General features: G+C 43.3%; 1 protein-coding gene across 1 annotated transcript in view; it reads left to right on the plus strand.

Annotated features, from left to right (window-relative positions):
• DLST (dihydrolipoamide S-succinyltransferase) overlaps positions 1–20,517 on the plus strand; it is a 162,335-nt gene that overhangs the window by 77,127 nt on the left and 64,691 nt on the right. Inside the window, exon 12 of the mRNA XM_078659902.1 lies at positions 10,619–10,692. Within this exon, the coding sequence (XP_078516028.1) occupies positions 10,619–10,692 (74 nt within the window). The remainder of the gene's footprint in view (positions 1–10,618; positions 10,693–20,517) is intronic.

Here is a 20,517-nt window from a genome sequence, read left to right on the forward strand (position 1 = left end):
GGAGCGGTGCACTCGAGTACTTACTAGAATGTCAGTTGTGTGGATTGGTGATGCAGAACAAAATACCATTATAGAGTGATTTAGACACCTCAAGAACACGGAAAGGTCATAGATGGCAGAAATGTAGGGCCCCTATTTAAATATTGGCAGGCAGCCCTTTTCTCTGCTAGGGTGATGGAGTAAATTACTCTGTCGCCCTGACGGAGGTGTCTCCTCCCAAATTCTGAAGTGTCCACTGAAGACATTTCCAGCTTTGGAAGCAACTGCCGTCACAGAGTCAATGCATGGTTAATTTAGCTCATGACTCCATCAGCATGATAGTGCTGTAAGGCAAACTTTCCAATGTTTTTCTTATTTACAACAATAAAATCACAACGCAGGATTTTCTTTTTGAAAATAATGAATGCTCCAGTCCTCGCCATGGGAGTTTCTTCCCATGGCGAAGGCGACAATGAGCACTTTTCAGTGTCCCTTTCTTGTCCAGTTTTTCCTAGCAGTGATGGGCATTGAAAATTGTCTGCATGTCTGCCCATCTAAATTAGGTGGGCAGACATATAGCCAATCCTCTGACTGACCTTGCTCCATCAGGCTGTCAGAGGGGTTTGACCATGGCGAAGACGGCGTGGTCTTTGCTGTCATCAAACCTGGTATCTTGAGGGTAAACCATAATTTTGGCAGGGAGGGAGTTCTATCACCGATGCAACAGAGTTCCCTCTTCATAGACGTTTAAATCCGGCCCTAAATGTGTTAAGGCCTGTTGGTCCGAAAGAGACCTAAGAGAATAGGCCAAGAAAATGATTTGGAGTGCTAGATAACACTTAATCTAAATGTGCACAGATTAGCCTGTTTGTAAAAAGACAGTCTTAGTAGGGCAAGCATAGTTATGTTATCATTGTACAATGTCACCCCAAATACGTTTAGACCAGTGACTGGTCTTAATCCTGTTTGATTGGATCAGATTCGACTCCTGTTTGATTGAGCATGGCTTGAGCTTGTTGAACTTGAGATTGGTTAAATCTGGAACTTGAAAGATTGAGTGGGATTGGAAATGGGACTTGTTGAGAAGGACTGTTCGTGCAACTTGTTACACTGAACTGGGTTAAATTATGGACATATTGCCTGAGCATGTCCTGTAACGTCTTGTACTGGACTCATTTATTTCATAGAGCACTCTACTATCCAAAGACTACTTGCATTGCCTGATGCAAATGGAGAGTGGGACAGGACCAGACAGTAGCCGTGGCACTATATTTTGAAAGCAGCCATGTTAATTAGTCAAATATAATTTTGGTGTTTTTATGACACAGATGAAGAGGGAGGAGATAACGCAGTAAGCCCCTTTGACTTCAAAAGCACATCCACCGATTCATGATTTATTAAATACCCCAATTTTATTTAGATATCCTTATGAGGAGTACATGCTGGAAATATATCTGAAATATTTTGAAGAGCAGACTCTATTATTAAAGTGATTAGTAATGAGCTGCTCCTGGTTACACGTTCAATGCTTTATTGAGGTGCAAATATAGAGCCGGCCTTCTGGCTCAGATTGCGACTCGCCCAGAAGGTAAGTCCCATCTGCCTTATGATTTAAATATAAGATTCTCACAAATAACATGTTTAGTAAAAGACCTAAGGTAAAGCCAGTTGCAGTAGACCAGTTTGTCTGAAAATAGAGCGGGCCCCTATTGAGTTTTCTCATGGAGAAATAACATCCTTTTTGCAAATACTTAGTTGACAATGGCGAGCCTTTTCTACTTCTCCTATCTACTTCTTTTCTACTTCTCCTAAGAGCTCCTCATCAACATGAACTCGTAGTTTCGTACCTAACTTAGGTGATGTTGGATACTGATCAAAGGAGATGGGCCACATAGTTTAGGATCATGGAGATTAATGCACTATCACCAGTAGCTCTGCCTTGCTGTTCTATTTAAGGAAGGTTTTTGTTTGCATTCCATATAGCCAGGAGAGTGGTCTTCGGGCAGAAGGGTTGTCCATGTTTCTCCTCAGAGATCTGGGAATCTTGAGCACAGGTGAAGTAGCATGGCTCATCTTGAATATTCATGTTGGTCAAGGGGCTTACATAAATGTTAGAGAGCTGTACTGAGTAGAGAGCCCTGCAACACTCCTCAGGTCACCTGTTTTGTTGTCAAAAGAAGACAGCTGGGCTTGCTGTGTCTAAACAAGTTAGCATTAACAATGTAGAAGGATACACATCTAGTGCATATCCAGTCCCTCTTTCTTTTCTCAAAAGTGTGATAGGGCCCTGGAGACTGACAATTTATGTATTCTGTTTGGCCAACATTCAGCAGCATAGGGATTTTGCAAATCTAAGCATTTTAACAACAAAATATTTGACATTTTCAAACAGCCTTTTTGACTTAACCAAACCACTAGTAAGGCACCTGTCAATGATTTGTGCATTGGTATGGGCCTGTGAGTCCATCCAATTATCTTCCCTGTTCTACTAGTAGGTTGTCAATCCTGAGGCTCAAGTGCACGATGCAATTCAGTTGATCATTTGCAATACTATCTAGAAAGATGAATAACTAAGGTTACAGCATCTGATAGATATTTCACTCTAAAACCAGGGCCTGTAATGAGTTTGGGGCGAGAATTTGGGAAATGCAACTGCCATGGCAGCTTTAGCAGTCTCCAATAATTCTTTCCTGTCCTACTGTAAATGCTCAGCATGTCATAGATTTAGTGCACAGCTTCAGCAACTACAGGGCTGCAGCCTTCCTTGAACGATGTTTCCATAACTGTAATGCAAGAAGGCACACTCAATTTCAAGGCCCTTTTATTTAACAAGAGATGTTCAATGAATGTTTGAACATTGGTCCATAGTTCATTGCACCCCCGTCAAAGTGTTTTTGAGAGATATTAGTACCTTGTAGTGTTGGCCATAGGACACGTTCTTATTAAAAGTTATTTTGTTAGGTGGGGTATTAGGGGCTGGTACCTAGTTTCAAAATGTTAAACCGTATCTCTGGAATGGGATCTCGTGACCTTCTTCTCAAGAGTGGGATACGTTTGCCCCGGGTCAGGACAGACATGTTTCCCATGCTGGCTCACAGATTGCACGTTAAGAGAGTAGAGCTGAGCCTCCATTTCATTAGCGAGGCAAAATAAGCAACACTTCTCCAAAACAAAGATCTACTTGGGTCTTAGCTGACAACATTTCTTTTAAACCGATTCGCATTCTAGCTAGCTAACCCCATGGAATCTCTTGTCTAACGAACAGCTAGCTATCAAAGCTGAACATATTAGAAAGTAAATCTAGGTAATAAATATGTGCCAAACATATGGAAAGTATGGAAAAGTGTCACTGTCTTGCAAAATATGATTCCCACTGCTGCAATTGGGAGCTTATCTTTATTTGGTACTTTTTCAGTCTGAACTTCTATCAGTGGAGAATCTGTTTCACTGTGCCGCTTGTTCTTTGTCGTTCATAGAGGACCCGTTTTAGGCCATCCTGACTGAAGCCATTATGAGAGTATGAGACTCTGTTGACACGTGGTTACGCATGGGTGTGAATATAACACTAAATACTGCCAGTAGTAAAATTACTCTGACCTCTGTCGGAACTACACATGGTGTGTGCAGTGTCGCCTACAGATTGTTGAGAAGATTTGTCCCAGGAAATTGCTATAATTTGATCCATGCTTGCAGATATAAGCTTGCGCTGCATGTATGAGCTTTTCAGGAGTAACATTACTGCTCCTAGCTCAGTGCTTGATGACTCCGAGTTAGTAATCTTATTTCTGTAGGTTCAGTCAAATGACCGTAGGCCAGTATACGGGGGTCCTGGGGCTCTACATGAAGTTCTCCTTCGCCATATGTTGGGAATGCTGTTTGAATGCCTTATTGGGTGCCCCCATTACCTCCATATTTCAGGGTTTCAAAAACGTTATAGGACGATCCTTTGCCGCCTTCTCTAGGCTGAGGGAGCTGCTCGACTGTACAAAGTTTTTGATTCTTGAGCTGAAAATCATGATGTCTCTGCCCTCCCTCTAGTCATACGCCTCCAGTAAGACTGTTTAGAGTTCCAGGGTTTTATCAGTCGGTGCGTTTTGCTGCACTAACTTGCAGTGAACTAATTGCAACCACTCTTTCTTCGGCTGTATCTTTTGGGTTGGCAACTCCTTCTTTGCTAGAAGGAGAAAATGTCTCCAATGTATTTTCATTGTACATTTATAAAATTCCCGTGTACCCATCATGTCAGAGACAAAAAAACTCAGGCCCATGAAGTCTGAAGAGGTCCTAGACCCAAGTATTACCATAAGGAAGACCTCCGTTGTGAGGATGAGAAGTCTTCCACATTTAGTTGTGTAGAGTGCACTTCAGATAAGCTAGGTGCAACTAATATGGGAATTTGACTAAGGAACAACTGGTTCACAGTACAGAGTACTTGAAAAAATGCAGTTCTTGAGGAAATGCAGGGGTTAGGGTCCAGGCTGATTGAAATCCTAAGAGAAACTAGCCCCAGCAGTCACCTAGAGAAGAAACCATGCTTTTTTGTGGATTCTTCTTTGAGAACTAGTTTTAACTGGAAGTGCAACTAGTAAATGGAGCAACACAATCGATTGAACCTTTCCATTCCTAGCCGACAGCTCCAAAGGTTGCAAGCTAGAGACCAGCCTGAAAGCAGCAGATAACACCGAGGTCTTTGTGGGTTCCAAAGACAACCAGCCCTCGTAGGGAGGTGTGGTGTGAGAGAACAGAGTTTGTAAAAATAGACAGTAAAGCTTTAGTGGTTGGCGTTTGGCTGTAGTGATTCTCAGTATCTGCTGCTACTGCTTCTGCCTTGGTTTTGCTGGTTTCTGGGATGTGCTGCATTGACCTACATTTTGCAGACCCCAGCATCCTTTGATTGTCGCATCTCCAGCTTCAGGTTGGTGTGTCAGTTCTGCCTCAGTCATTATATTTCTCAGCTCTCTACACTACTTCCAGAACTCTTACCTCTTCTTTCCATCCATTTTGCTTCTACCTACTAGTTCTGGTGCCTCCATCTCTGGCTGTAGTGTCCCTTCGTCTTTGGTTCTGGTGCCCCCATTTTCCGGTTATGAACTCTGTCTTGACTTTCGGTTCTCTTGCCCCCAGCCGAATTGTTTTGCTAAATGCTTATTTTTTTCTGCATTTGAATACTTCCTTGGAGAATCTACTTTTTTCCATGAATGAGATGCTGTGCTCCTGCAAGTAAACAGATGTGACACCTTTGCCTCTTTTTTCAAGTCTCCGCTTATTGACTGCTGCGCTGAAGTTTTTGGCCCCTGGTTTTCAAATTGTCTTAAATTTTGAGGTTTCAGGGACCTGACTTATGAGTCATGGCATGCCAGTTGCTGTGGTTTATTTAATCTTGCCATCTTCGTGCAAGATCTCTGCTCTTTAACCGCTGCACGTCGCGCCAGACGGACCTGAGGTTTAAGTGAGATATTTATTTTTAATTTACCTTCTCACACAACGGGCTACTCACCAGACAGTGAAGGTGTGAGCAGACAGTGTGATTTGTAGCAAGCCATGGAAGTATGAGCAAGAAATCTACTGCCTAAGCCAGGCCCTAGAAGGACGAGCAGAGACAATGGATGATGTGGAGCATAAAGAAAGTGTTTTAATGTTTCCCATTTTGTGCACCTCTGAGTGTCTTTCCTCATGTCCATCATACATTGAATACTTGACTAGGCTTAATGAGCACGAGCGGCTCTAGGTTAGTAAGTCCTGTAACAAAGCACTAGCCTGCAGAGAATGTCCAATAATGACAAGAGGACGAGACGGGAACTGGTTGCCAAATCTTTTACGTAGATAAATGCCTCCACCATCCAGGTACATTCAGATCGTCCCTTAACAGGTTCCTACAATTCAAAGGAACACCTCCAAGTTCTTTTACATCACCACCCACCTAGCCCGCATGGGTGCAGGTTACCACAAGTGTCCTTCAGTCTTGTGCTGTTTATTTAGGCCCGATCAGGAATTCTTCCAAGTTATTCTACATCAGGCTGTCTGTTTTGCAGCCGTTTTGAAAGAGTTGCATGTCTCAACCCGGATGTAGCTGGTCTAACATGCCCATTACCACCCACACCTCCTACACACCCAAGCCCATATCACAGCCTGGAAGCAGAGAATGGTACCAGTCAGTTAAGGATTGATTTAAGCGTTGAACCTGAACGTCCCTTCCACTTGAATCAGGAGTGTGATGCTTGCAGTGCTATGAAGTTTGTCTCTGGCACCCCTCAACACCAAATCAACATGTTACATTTATCTGCTAACATGGAAGTTGTGGGATGTTTGCTCTTTATATAGTGGATCAAAAAGAGGTAGATTGCGCAAAGAGTCCTGGCACACCCCAAAGAAATTGCAGAGGCTGAAATACTGCCCCAAATGCTCGTTTGTGGTAGTGTGGGTGAGCAGTTAGGCATTTCAGAGAGTAGTGCTAAGCATTTATTTCACACACAAAGGCAGTAAGTGTGAGACGCCCAATAAGGAAATTCAATATCAATTTATAAAAATTACACTACTTTAAAAAAGAAAATGTAGAGGATCATTGGAATCGGGTAAGTACTTTTGAGTTATGAATTTTGCAGTTTTCTTTTACTACAATTCTTGGGTACGATAATGTTATCCTTTGGGGAGAAAACATGTATTGTATTCAGGCACTTGCCAGCGACTTACTCATCTTCTGTTCCGGAGAACAGTTCTGTATGGGGCAAGGTCCAATACCACACCAACAGATTACCTCAGGAGGCTCTGGGGCGTCCGGTTGCAGAGGTGTTTTACGACAGTGTTCCATTCTCTTCAACGGGGAACAGCCTGGTTACAAAGAGGCTGCAAGCTGGTACTTTAGGGCCAGTTTGGGGGAACCCACAGGAGGGTTCGACCTTTGGGATGCTCGAGCACGTGGGGACATGGTTTATCCACTTTTCCTCAAGCTGTGGGGCTTGGGTGCAGTGGTGTCTTTTGCCGTCTGATTCGGTGCTGAAGTCAATCGCGGTTGGAGGGGGCTTGCAGAAAAAGGCTGCAGGCGGGGGCTGAAAGTAGAGTCTGGTCAGACCCAGGGATGGGCTCTGATCTTGTGGGTTTCAGGACCCTGTGGGCACAGACACCTTCCACGGACTCTGACACATGTGCTGGGGTGCTTTGAGGTGTCGGTGGTGGCAGTCAAGGGCACACTCTTTATCTGTTTTTTTGCAGAAGGGGGCTAACCGACAGCTGAGCCACTCTCGTTGTGGGTCTCACTGTCCCTGAAGTCCCTCGATGTGCAAGTTGGTTTTCCTAGGTGTTGGTGTCCGGTCTGGTCACAACAAGCTTTGGTTGCTGCAAGGGGTCCATTACCCAAGGCTTTGGTGTTGTGCGGCTCTGTTCGGTCCCAGCGTCCCCACACTTGGAGGGAGGACGGAGCTGACCTGCAGGTGCACAGTTACCTCTTCTTGGGCGGCTGCTGCATCGGTAGTCCCTGTAGAAGGCAGGTGGGTGTACAGGCATTGCTTTGTTGGTGCCTGCAGCTGCAGGGGAGTAGCTCCTCTACTCCAAGTGATGTTTCTTTGGCAACTGGCGAAGCACTGGCAGCCCTCCGGGTTTCTTGAAGTCTACACAGTGGCAGGATTAGTTGGTTGCTCCACAGGGGTTGGGTGCAGCTGGCGCAATTGGCGCCAAGTCAGTTGTGCTCCTCGGTTCAGCAGACTTCTTTGTCCACTCCTTCTTTTGTGTCCATTAAAATCTGAAGTCCTGGTATCACAGGATCCCCTAAATACTCCATTTAGGGGCATTTAGGGGAGTAAGGGGCAGTTGCCAATTGGCTACTTACCCCTGGCATCACTACACCCCCCCAGGATGACCACTTCCTTTGGGGAGTGGGCATCACCCTGTCCCAGAGTACCTAATTCCACCACACACAAGATGGTGCAATTTCTAAATTCATGTTCACTTCAGGCCGTTCACCCTAGAAGTGTTTCAAGCCTGGCAGTGAAACACGCCTCCTTTATAGCTAATTTCCCCAACTGTTCTGGTGCTAGATGCGCCCAGTGCAAGAGGTGGCTTTCTGGGGAAGCATTGGGTCGCATATCAAAGGCAGCAGAGGCCTTTGAAGCCTCCTGCCTTGGTATGCTGATTTACCAGCCTTCCTGGAGGAGAAGGGGATAACTCTCCAGAGCAGGCATTGTTTCTGTCCTCTGAGAGCAGGGCTCCCACCTCCTAGGGTATCAAACTCATCTGTGGTGGCAGGCTGAATTGGACCAGTCAGCCAGCACACTAGGAGGCTAGTAGGGTTGAGGGTATACGTCTAAGGTACCCGCTGGGTGCATGTATTAATCAATCCATTGCTGGAATCAGTGTGGGTTTATTCAAGTGAGATGTTTGATACAAAACATATGTTGCAGTGAAGCCATTGTGTAGCTGGGGAACTTGTACTGAGCACTGCCCAGTACATATCTTAACATGGGCTCACTGTCAAAATCTAGTAATAGAACTAGACATCACAGTGGCATATCTGCTCATGCAGCTATGTCCTTACTTAAATATAATACACCCTGCCTTAGGGCTCTAAGACCTGCTGTAGGGGTGACTTACATATATTAGATGCAGTGACTTTGATATGGCACACAGGAGTGTCATGTCTAATTTTCAGTCATGATTTGCACCATGTCATGCAGCCTGCAATTACAGATGGTGTGTAATTGGTATGTAGGTCCCTTAGGTTGGCATAAGATATGCTGCGGCCCTTAGGGATCCTTTTTAGTACCCATGCCCTACGTACCTGGGATACCATTTACTAGGTACTTGCAGGGGTGCTACAATTCTTCGCCAATTGTAGCACAGACAACTCCTTGTTTTGGGAAAGGAGCACTGGCAGGCCTCAGTGCACTGTCAGAGTCGAAAATCAGCTTCTAGTAGCTCAAAAGTGGGCAAAAGGTGAGGGGACAACTGCAACAAAAGCCCAGTTTCCTACAGAAGTAATACTAACTACAATGATCTTTCCAACAAAGAACTCAGCCATTTAGCTCCTCCCGTCTGATTGCCAGGCTTAAGCATAGTGAAGGTCTTTGATGTGCTTAGAAGCAACAGGGTGGGGAAAAAGTAATCCCCCACCAAATGTTAAACACATGGAGTGAGATGTTGGGCACTAATGCTCCTTGGGAGAGGCTTAGACGTGCTGCAAAAGAGGGAGCAAAGAGGTTGGAATCAGGCTTGTGCATTTGGTATGCAGCTTTATTTGTAAGATCCCAAAGGGTAAGGTAACACCTTAGGACATATGTCCATGTTTTTCCCCAAGAGCCACTTTAGCAAAGAACTGTGACCGCACTAGTGAGTCACGAGAGCTGTAGAATTTGTTTCATGATCAATGGATTGATGCTATAAGTAACTGCAATATAATCTCAAACAAAAGGGTACTCTCATTGGAAATGGTATTTTATGTTAGAAAGTATTCTTCGAGTTGTAATCATTTCACTGTGATATCTGAGCACCTTAATAAAGTGGGGGATAGAGGCTTGGGAAACAATGGTGATGAGCTGATGTGTTTGTGTACCTGTGTTGTGTTAAAGCAGGACAGTTGCCCCATGCGAGTCTCTTTTGGCAACAATTAGTCAAAAGAAAATAGCTTTTGCAAACGGGAGTGAGTACAGACCTGCAGGAAAAGTGTCTGTTCAGATCTGTGAAAGTTCAGCCCAGTGCTGCGGCACGATGTAGGCTGCAATAATGTGGCAATCATTTTTATGGTGCAAATTCTTCAGTTCTTCTAATATGCAAATAGACTGTTAACTGTGATCCTCCACCTCGAATTTGGCGAAGGCAAGAACATGCATAATGTCAGTCAGCCATTCACAAGTGCACTGTAATTTTAAAGGTGTACAAATCAGGGCATGAATGCTTTGGGTTTTTAACCAGAACAGTGGGGGATATGGAAAAACATTATCCAGAGCTTTATTTCGGATATGCCTTTAAGTTGCTACTTAGTCAGCCATGGTGACAGTCTGTCTGTTAGGCCCCATGTTAACCCCTTCCCTGCTGATAACGGAACCGATCCGTCATCAGCTGCGGTCGCGCTGTGCTGATGACGGAGCGGTTCCGTCATGGCCCGCTGGGCACGCCTGCGCGGTGTGGATTCCGCGCCTGCGCTGAGCGTTCTATTGAGCGGGGCGGGCCATGACGGAACCGCTCCGTCATAAGCACAGCGCAACCGACGCTGGTGCCGGAGCGGTTCCGTCACCAGCATGCGCCCGCCGCTCTTCCGCCCCGCCCCCTTAGCACTGCGGCGGAATAGCCGCCGCAGTGAAGGGGTTAAGAACTCTTTTCATTTTCATTCCATCCCCTCTAATGTCTCTTATCCCGCCTTCTTTTTCGTCCCTCTGCCTTTGGAACATATGGTTTCAGGTGGAAATTGCCTTTGAGTAAAGTTGCAGTGCCAAACGCAGAGTTTTTGTACCAATCTTCTATCTCTGCAGTTACCTTGGATGTAGTGTGCATTGTCTCATCCGATGTAGGAAGCGGTGGTGTGGTTGTATGGTCACTTGCAGTTTAAAGGGATGCAAAGTCGGCGTGCTTTTGGCTACTAATGTTCATTTCACACTGATTGTCATTCACTGAAAGAATCCTTATTCTTTGCTATTTTTTTTAAACTCTACAGTCATTGACGACACAACGAAGGAGATTGTATACAGGGATTACATTGACATCAGTGTGGCAGTATCCACCCCAAAGGTGAGCAAAGATCAAATAAACTGTAAAGTAACTCTGGATAGAATTGCAGGCTCACACCTCACTACTTTCATATCTTTGGCAGCTTGGTTGAGAGATCCTTTTTATTGCTACACCTGTTTTTGTTATTGTTTCACCCTTAGCTGATATATTTCTTACTAGCATACCCCCCTGGAGCCAATACTAGGGACAACTAAAACATTGGACTGGGGATCTCGCTCACCTAGCAGGTCAACAGACTTCTGGGAGGATGATATGAAGACCATAAGTTCAGGCTGGGATGTCGGAAACTCAACAGCAAGGCTTCATGAAGACCTACCATATCTGGGCTTAGCCTTGAAGGAGAGAAGGAGTTTATCAGAAGTTTTGCTTCTGATCATATGCCGTCTTCATACAGCCTGTTTTGTGTCTACATAATCTTCAGTAACCAAGCACTGATTCGGTTTGACAAAGTATGAAGCCACAGCAGACTAGCATTTTATCATGTAATGTTCAAACCCTTCTCCAGTCAAGAAAGGCATCTTTCCATGTGGTGGCCAGTTTTTGCTGATTCTGAAGTCTAGTACCTAGTCAGATTATATTGAACTGATTCCACTGGTGTTGTGAAATAGACCTGTTGCCCGAGAACAGGAAACGGAAATTGGCTCGAATTTCACTCATTCTGGATAATAAGATGAGCTGAAGAAATCTCCACACCTACTACGTACAACAGTTATCATGCAGGTTCATTGGAAGAGCAGCATTTACAGGCTTACATTTCCAACTGGAACCAAGCCAGCATTTCCAAAGGACAATCCATAGTACACACAACGCGTAATGAACACTGCCATTGACAAATTCATCTTGGTACACCCTAACATTTACTCACACTTCATACATGTCCCCAACATGATGAAAACCGGGTCCCTGTTACTGACCTATGTATGGGCGTTTTACTAATGAGAGCTAATGAGCAGTCTACCCACACGAGTAAACGTTAAAACAAGCATTTGCAATACAATAGGTCTCGCATTTACGCAAGTTTAAGCTATTGGCATTGTAAATGACACTGCCTATTATTTTTGTTTTTTAAACATCAATAAAAGGCATTGTAATTTACAATGCCAATAGCTTAAACTCGTGTAAATGCGAGACCTATTGGATTGCAAATGCTTGTTGTACTATGTGGTGATGTCCGGTGTGTTTCCAGCACACAACCACACTGAAGTCTTTAGTGACGTTAATAAGTGTACTACCCAAAGCAAACCATTGTATCAAATTGATAATATAGTTGAGTTCATTCCTACAGGTCTTGAGATGTTTTCTTTACAGGTTATTGTAGCTGCTGCAAAAGACTAGGCCCCAATATATCACGACTGAACCCCACGCCCGCCTTGAGAGCTACAAAGACCTCTAACAAACTCTAGAGCGCACTGAATGAAAATCTGAGGGTTCACTTTATGGACATGTGAGGGTTCACTTTATGGACAAAGCTCTGCAGTAGGCACATTCACCCCCTAAGATGCTTTGTGCTAATTGAAAATAGTAACCTGAGTTTACACAGAGTGCGCTGCTGCACATGCACTGATTAACTGGTGACCAGGAGACTTCCTGGATGCGCGTGGATCCCGACAGGGGCTTTTAAGGGATCTGAAAATGAATGCTGTTTACAAGGACAACTTCACTATACATCCTCTTCTTTGGGAGTAGAGTTTCTAAAATCAACGCCTTTCTTATGGCACCCCGTGGTGGTGGTGGAGGGGAGGGGAAGAGAGGGAGAGGGAGAGAGACTGAGAGACTGACACTCTCTCTCCACGGAATTTTCCATTCACTGGGAGTAAAGAGTTTCTCCTGGGCCTTGATGCGAGCGGGGAAGCCCCGGTCATGAGACCAGTTCAGCCTCGATCTGTCGCAAGCAGCGCTGTTGTAAACAGAGCGCCATTCCTCACTCGCCGTTATGTTCATAGAACACTTTCCAAAGTTTCAGGGCAACTTAGAGGTGAATTACAAAACAAATGAACAGGGAGAGCTGAGCTGGGGGGCTTGGCCTGGCTCTGACAGCTGTGAACATGTTTGGCATGTACATAATGCAATAAGCATCAAGCAAAATGTCAATAAGGCTTATTTATTTAACACATGAACGCATTTTACCTTAGTACATCAGATGACATTGCAGCATTGAGAAATATGAATTAAAAGTGATCGTTCCACGATGAATGCAGCTGCCACCCTGCTCGCCGTTGCCCGCAGGCAAAACACAGTGGGAGTGAACATTACAAAAGAGGTGGGACATGCACTCACCTTGAGTCATTTGCGTGCTATCATTATTGAAAGACACACGCAAAAGCCAACCCAATGTGCGTGGGGAGTCAGACCCACACAGAGCAGTTACAAGAAGCCTCGCAGAGCAGCGCTTGCGCTAGGCTCGACCTAAAAAAGGCATAGACCCTGTGGACTTTCAAATCGCTGCTACCGCTTTTCGGGCAGGATGGCACAGCTTTACAAACTGATCCAGGGGACTTGAGTGTAACACCCACCTTCCAGTTTGAACATTGTACAAGGCACACTTCCCATGTGTCAAAAATGCAGGCCACAAGAGGCTAGGCAAGAGTCCTAAGTTATGCAGACTGGGTGCAGCTTTAAAGACAAGGGCCAATAGGCTGCCCCCCCTCACTTCCTTCCTCTGAGAGGTGCATTAAACTAGCCTAAAATATAATCTACTGCCACCATCACCATTTGCTTCACTGCATGGAAAGAAGAGGTAGAAGCCATTCTTGCTTTGTTTGGGGTTACACCTGGGAGTATCCACTTAACTCTATTAATTGTCTCCTCTTAAAAAGTGAAGCAGACGAGAAACTAAACAAGTCGGGGGGAAAAAAACAGAATAACAAGACTTCACATTTTTCACAAACCCATGCCGAGTATGTCTATCGCAACACAGTACTGCAGGGAAGCAGCTTGTGCCAGAAGACAAAACGTTGTTTCTGCAGTGTGCAGAATAATATCTTTTGCGGTTCTTTCATGACATGCACCCTTTATTTTTCAGTTGTTTCGCAGTCTGTTTTTTTTCCAGTAGTGTATTTTCTTGTCTGAAACTGTATGTTCTCTTCCAGGGGATCCTCATCAATAGTCATAAGCACTGAATATTCCTGCCCATGTGATATAGATTTTTATATATATATATATATATATATATATCACAGACCCCTCAGTACTTTAGGCAAAATCTAGTTTATTCTTTCTTTTCGATCCAACACAACGTGTTTCAAGCTAAAAAGCCCTTGTTCACGTGTAATATGTGTACATGCCATCTTACTTTTTAAACTTTAAATTGGACACACCCCTTAGCCACAATCACAGGTCACACGATGATAAGTATAGAAAACAGACTATATATAAATGGCTTACTTCTATCGTGACTAAGCCCACAAGCATATTTAAATATTGCAAAACATATTATATTCATTTAAGCACATAAACATTTTTAAAATGTAAAATATGTGCAAAAAAAGCTATTTTTGTTATTTAACATATGACTATAATTGGAAAAATCCAACATATGCCTGCTTAATATAGTCATCTTCACTGATACCTCACTGGATAAATCCTTATAAAACCATGTGTTAAGCTGTGTATGTGCAACATCCTTTTTGCTCTTTTTCTCTTTTTCTGTTGTTGTGCAAAATAAGTGCAAAGTGTGCAAAAAGTACAAATATAAAGTGCTCACATAGACGACATATACTTATATACAATTATTGATCTGATAAAGTAATTCATTAATGCAAAAAATATATATATCTAAAAGTCACTATATCAATAACAGTAAAATGTCAACAAGGGACAAAGTACTATTAAAAAGACATATAAAAAGTGTATTAACTTGCATTAAAAAGAATCTTGTTCTACTAAAATCAGACCATGAGGGAAGGGAAGGAAATCGAAATTCATCAGAGTTTATCTATATTTATGTCAAAACTTTATCATGTTCATACAAGCCGGAGATATTCATGCACAGGTTACTTCTTTCCTACCTATAGGAAGTTGTGCATATCATCTGTAGTATTTAAACCGTTGGGCCATTTGCAGTCGAACTCTAAAATAAATTTGGTCTCTAATTGCCTCAGATGGCGTTCTCTATTACCTCCTCTTCTAGATTTGGCAACAGCATCAATTACATAATAAGAGAGGCAATTGATATAATTGGCATGAGTTCGCTTAAAGTGTGGAGCCACAGGATATGCCGGATCTTTGTGGAGAAGGGCTCTTATATGCTGCAATATCCTGATGTGCACCTGCATCTTAGTACTACCAATGTAGTTAAGGCCACAGGTGCACGTCAGGACATATACAGCATACTCTGTTTTGCAATTGTATGAACCTTGAATAGAAAAAGGAGTCTCACTGAATGAGGTAGAGTATTCAGACATGTTTCGGCCAAATTTACACGATCTGCATGTTGTACATTTTTAAAAACCTTTTATGGGTTGTAACCAAGAGGTAACCTTTCTGAATTCTGGTGAAACTTTATCTAACGCAGTGCCCATAGTGTTCCCCTATCTAAATGTAATGACTGGGGTATCAGCCAATCTATCTCGGAGAATGTTATCAGTGAGCACTATTGGCTAGTGCTTATTGATAATGGATCTTACTTTGCGTTCATCCCTATTATACGTTGTAATAAGTCTGGGAGTATTTTTAATTTTGTATTCTGCTAGTGATTCTGGGTCTTTTGTTTCTTTCTTTTGTTGGTCAAAAAGGCTTGTTCTAGGTCTTACACTAGCCTTCTCTATTGCGTCTGCAATTATTTTTTCAGAGTACCCTCTAACTTTTAATCTGCTCACCAGATCAGACTGACATCTAACAAAATCCACCTCATTGCTGCAAATACGTTTTAAACTTTGAATTTCTCCGTATGGAATGCTAGCATTGAGATGTTTAGGGTGAGAGCTTGTTGCGTGCAAAGTGATATTACCAGAAGTTTGTTTCGTATATAGGTACTCTCAGTTCTGTCATTGTTGACATAGAGCCTTACGTCTAAAAATTCCATCTCATGCTTTGGATTATATATATATATATATATATATATATATATATATATATATATACATATACATATACATATACATACATATACATACATACATACATACATATATACATGGCCCCAGGGAGATTTTGAGGACTGGCCGGTCCCTGTAATTAATGCTCCACCAAGTTTCTTCTTCACACGGAAGAAAACCGCACACCAAGGGTCAGCGATAATTGTGTTTATTCAAGCAGTGCAATTATCATCACCCAACCAACACGTTTCAACCCCTACAGGTCTTGCTCACAGCATGTACCCTTTATTTTTCAGTTGCTTCGCAGTTTATCTGAGTGTATTTTCTTGTCTGAAACTGTGTGTTCTCTTCCAGGGGATCCTCATCATTTATTTATTTATTTATTGAAGTTTTGTATAGCGCTAGCTGGACCCAGAGGTATCAGAGCGCTTCACAGCAAATATACATAAAACAACAACAAGCAGGAAATAGAGTCCGTGCAACAGTAACTTGAGCGGAGTAAGGGATGGAGATCTGGCGAGAATCAAATTGTTCAAGGTTCCGCTAGAAAGCTGACTACCATTGTCCCGTATGAGGGTTATCTTAGGCACCAGAGTGTTCAAGGAAGAAGGCTTTGAGTAGCGATTTGAATTGCGGGAAGGAGGCAGTCATTCTGATATGAGGGGGGATGGAGTTCCAGATTCTGGGGGCATTCCCCGCAAAGGATTTATTAGCTGTTTTTCGCTTCTGTGATTTCAGAGGGATGAGTAAAAGTGTGCTGGAGCTTCTGAGGTTCCTGGACTGACCCGCCCTTTTGAGTTTAGAAGCCAGGTATTCCGGTTTGCCTGTATGTAGGGCTTTATGAGTGAGGCAGGCTGTGCGGAAGTTGGCTCTTTGGACAATCGGGAGCCATTTCAGTTCTTTGAGTGCTGGGGAGATGTGGTCAAATTTCTTTGTTCCTGTGACCATTCTTGCTGCTGCGTTGAGGGTGGAGGTGAGTGGTTCCAGGTGCGTCTTGGCCGTTCCCGTCAGCACTGCGATGCCATAGTCTATTCTGGAAAGCACAAGTGCCTGGGTGGCCTGTTTCAGGTCTTTGGGGGGGAGGAAGGGTTTGATCTTGGGTAGAAGTTTCAGGTTCAGGAATGCGCTTTTGGCGGTATTAGAGATGTGTTTGTTCATGTCCAGTTTGGAGTCGAGGGTGATTCCTAAGGATTTTGCGGAGTTTGTTGGTGTCAGAGAGACATTGAGAGCATTTAAGGCTTTGAGCCATTCCACTATTTGTGGGTTTTCATCTTTGTTCGATATTAGGAGAACTTCTGTTTTTTCTTCATTCAGTTTGAGGTGGTTGGCTGTGAGCCACTGTTGGACCTTCATGAGTGTCGCATTTAATCTGTGAATGTCTGCTATCGAGGTGGTTTTCAAATATAGTTGGGTGTCATCTGCGTAGAGGTGGAATGGGATGTTGGAGTTCCTTAGGAGTGAAGTGAGGGGTTCCATGTAGATGTTGAAGAGTTGTGGAGAGAGTACTGACCCTTGGACTCCTCTGCTGACGGGGAGGGGGTCAGATTCGAAGCTGTTGATCTTTATTTTTTGGGTGCGGTTGTTCAGAAAAGAGGAGAACCATTTTAAGACTGTCTTTTCGATGCCCGCTCTCTCTCGGAGGGCATTAAGTAGGAGGGAATGATCCACGGTGTCGAATGCAGCCGAGAGGTCAAGGAGGATAAGAAGGCTGTAACACAGCAATGCTCTCGCAGCCACAAAAACAGTGTAAAATTATTTGAAAAACGACAATTAGTAGCAATACAAATGAAAGAAAGCAGCAGATCTTTCTGTTCAGGTTCTTTTTCAATGATGTTTTAATTGGATCCAAGCTCAGCCGACACGTGTTTCATCGTGTTAAAGTGGAGTCAACACGACTCTTCAGGGCTGATGAAAGTAAATAAAACATATGTATAGTACATTTCAGTAGGTCACAATTTGTACATGGATTCATGACATGTATGTGCATGAAAGTGATAGTGACGGATTGTTACGTGCCTTCGTGGTCGTTTTCGTGATAAATAAACCATGCACAACCACAAGCTCATCCTGGTAACGGTGGTGAATTGTGAATAGTGTCAAAATTATATTTAGCCAGATGGCGTTTCCGTATATTATTGGATAGAGTACATAAACTCTTATAAGGTCGCATCAATTGATATCTCATGCTCACTAGAAATCCGCGTTTGTGGGGTTTCAGGGTGTATGAGTGTTCAAACGCTCTAAGCAATAGGCATGCCAGTGAATATCTCATGCTGTGAATAGGTGATATGTATCTAAAGAAAATGGCAGTTAATGCATACCTAGTGGATAGCTTCCGGCATCCACGGTTAGATGCGTGATATTCAGCGCGGTAGATGGCGTGTCTACGTTTAGATTGAAGAAAAATGTACACATGAATATGTATACATATTACACGGGAGAAAAAATAATAAGTGCGGGCAATTCGTGCTTTTCGCAGGGTGCACAAATGTGGAGATTGCAAAGGCTCACCCTGATAAGATATTGGCGAGTCTGCCAATATAACTAATCGATCAAAAACCTGGTTCCGGGTTCAGGAGTATGTATGACACAGGTAATTATGAAGTAAGCACACAAATTGTTGCACGTCTGCATTCGACGATGACTGCATGAAAAAGAAAGAAAAAGAAAGAAAAACGGGCTGTTTTTCAACTAGGGCACAAACACCTTACCAGATCATGGGAGAGTAAGCAAAATATACAAAGTGTAAGAGAAGAACCGCATGGTACATACCTATGCACGAGTGCGTGAATAGCTGTACCGGGAGGGGACCCGACTGTTGGAGTTGCGAGTTCTAATTGTAGGTATAGGATTCTTCACGGGTAGCTTTAGGCTGAGTATTAGAAAAATAACATAAAAGGACTTTAGCTTAGGGTCGTCTTCGTATACAGAAACCTTAAGAATCAAAGGGAAACGCAGGTATGCAGAGTGTTGCATCTTTACCTGACAGTCGGTGTCCCTCCTCCGTTGGTTCCCGGTCGCCGTGTTCCAAGAACGGACACGTGACCGGAAGTCGGAGGGCTTGAAATAGTCTTCGCAAATCATTGCCTAGACTGCAATGATCATATCTCGTGTCCCAACGAGACCGCCATCTTGGGTGTGTTAATGACGGTAGTCTAGAGCCTCAAAGCCAGCAAAAAGGGCGCACAGATTAATGTAATAACCGAAAAAAGTTTGTAGAAGTGGGGGTATACTGGATTTATCATTCCGGGCAAAAGATGTAAAATAATAGTAGAAGCGCAAACCAGAAACTATAGTGGTTTACCTTTAATTACGCAACAATGCTAGCGTGAAGATCATACCGATGATCCCGTGTGTCATAGAAGACTAAGTGAGAGTAAGTGGCAAAAGGCACTAGTAACCAAGTATATTTAATTGAGTCGTGTCACCGTTCTCAGATACTCATCACTCATAAATCGGTCAAATTTAAGAAAGGAAATTGAACTCAGTGTTTAAGTCCATTCAAGGATCTCAAACACGAGAGCTTGCCCTTTATAATCCATAAGCGCTTAACGTGAATGAGTCATTACATGAAGTGATAAAAAATAACTGTAAAAAGATAGAAAAAAAGGGGAACAATATTTATAACCCAAAAGGTGGTCGTGACAAAATGGTGACCTATGGCTTGAGCACCCTTGAATGACAGACACACAATCCATGCTGTGACTCGTGACATTAAAATTCATGGGTAAAATCACGTCATTATGTCTGTCAGGTAGTCAGGTATAAATATAAGGGTTGATGAGGCTTCAGTTAGGAATTACTTCATAGATGCCAAAATTACAAACATTCACAACGTAATTATAGAACACAAGAAAAGAGAAAACAGCAGTTAAAACCAAAGTAAGTTCATGTGGACATATTTACAATGAAATCGTTCATGCAGTGCCCATTGAGTCAGACGATTCCATCTCCTTACTACTGTTAAGTTTTCATATAACAAAGGTTGTCAATCACAGGCAACAATCTGTACATACAGTGGGACGGTTAGTTCCCTAGGAAGAACTGAAGCTCCGGGTCATAGTTAAGCCCGTGTTCCACGCATGATCCACGTGGCCTCCCTACGCCTCAAAGTCAGTTCTCTGTTCCCACCCCTAATATTTGGGGGGATGACGTCAATCCCAAAGAAACGCACCTTTACTTCATCCTCCAATGGTTGGCAAGCTGCCACATGCAGCGCAACCGGGTATTTGGGATCCCTTTTCTGGATAGCCCGTATGTGTTCCGCTAGCCTCTCCTTAAGGGGTCTGATAGTGCTGCCCACGTATATCAAGCCACACTGGCATTCAATAATATATACAACGTACCTGGTTATGCATGTTATATTGTGTCTGATTGAATATGTAAAACCATCATGGCCTTTGAATGTCTTGGTGCCATGTTTACACCACACACATAACGAGCAGAAACCACATTTGTAAAAACCCAGACTACGTGTAGTGAGCCAGTTTGTGGCCAGAGTGTTGTGTGGAACGGTAGGGCTGAGTTTGTTCTTCAGTGTACACCCTTTCTTGTACGTAAAATTAGAAAAATTAGACTCATTACTGAGTTTAATGCATTACATCAAACAATCTCCAGGAGTTTTAATAGACATTGGAAAATGTTAATGGAAGACACGACATTAAGAGAATGGCTACCAGACAGACCAGCCATTACGTACAAGAAAGGGTGTACACTGAAGAACAAACTCAGCCCTACCGTTCCACACAACACTCTGGCCACAAACTGGCTCACTACACGTAGTCTGGGT

This window comes from Lissotriton helveticus, chromosome 9, assembly GCF_964261635.1.
Source record: "Lissotriton helveticus chromosome 9, aLisHel1.1, whole genome shotgun sequence".
Classification (NCBI taxonomy): domain Eukaryota; kingdom Metazoa; phylum Chordata; class Amphibia; order Caudata; family Salamandridae; genus Lissotriton; species Lissotriton helveticus.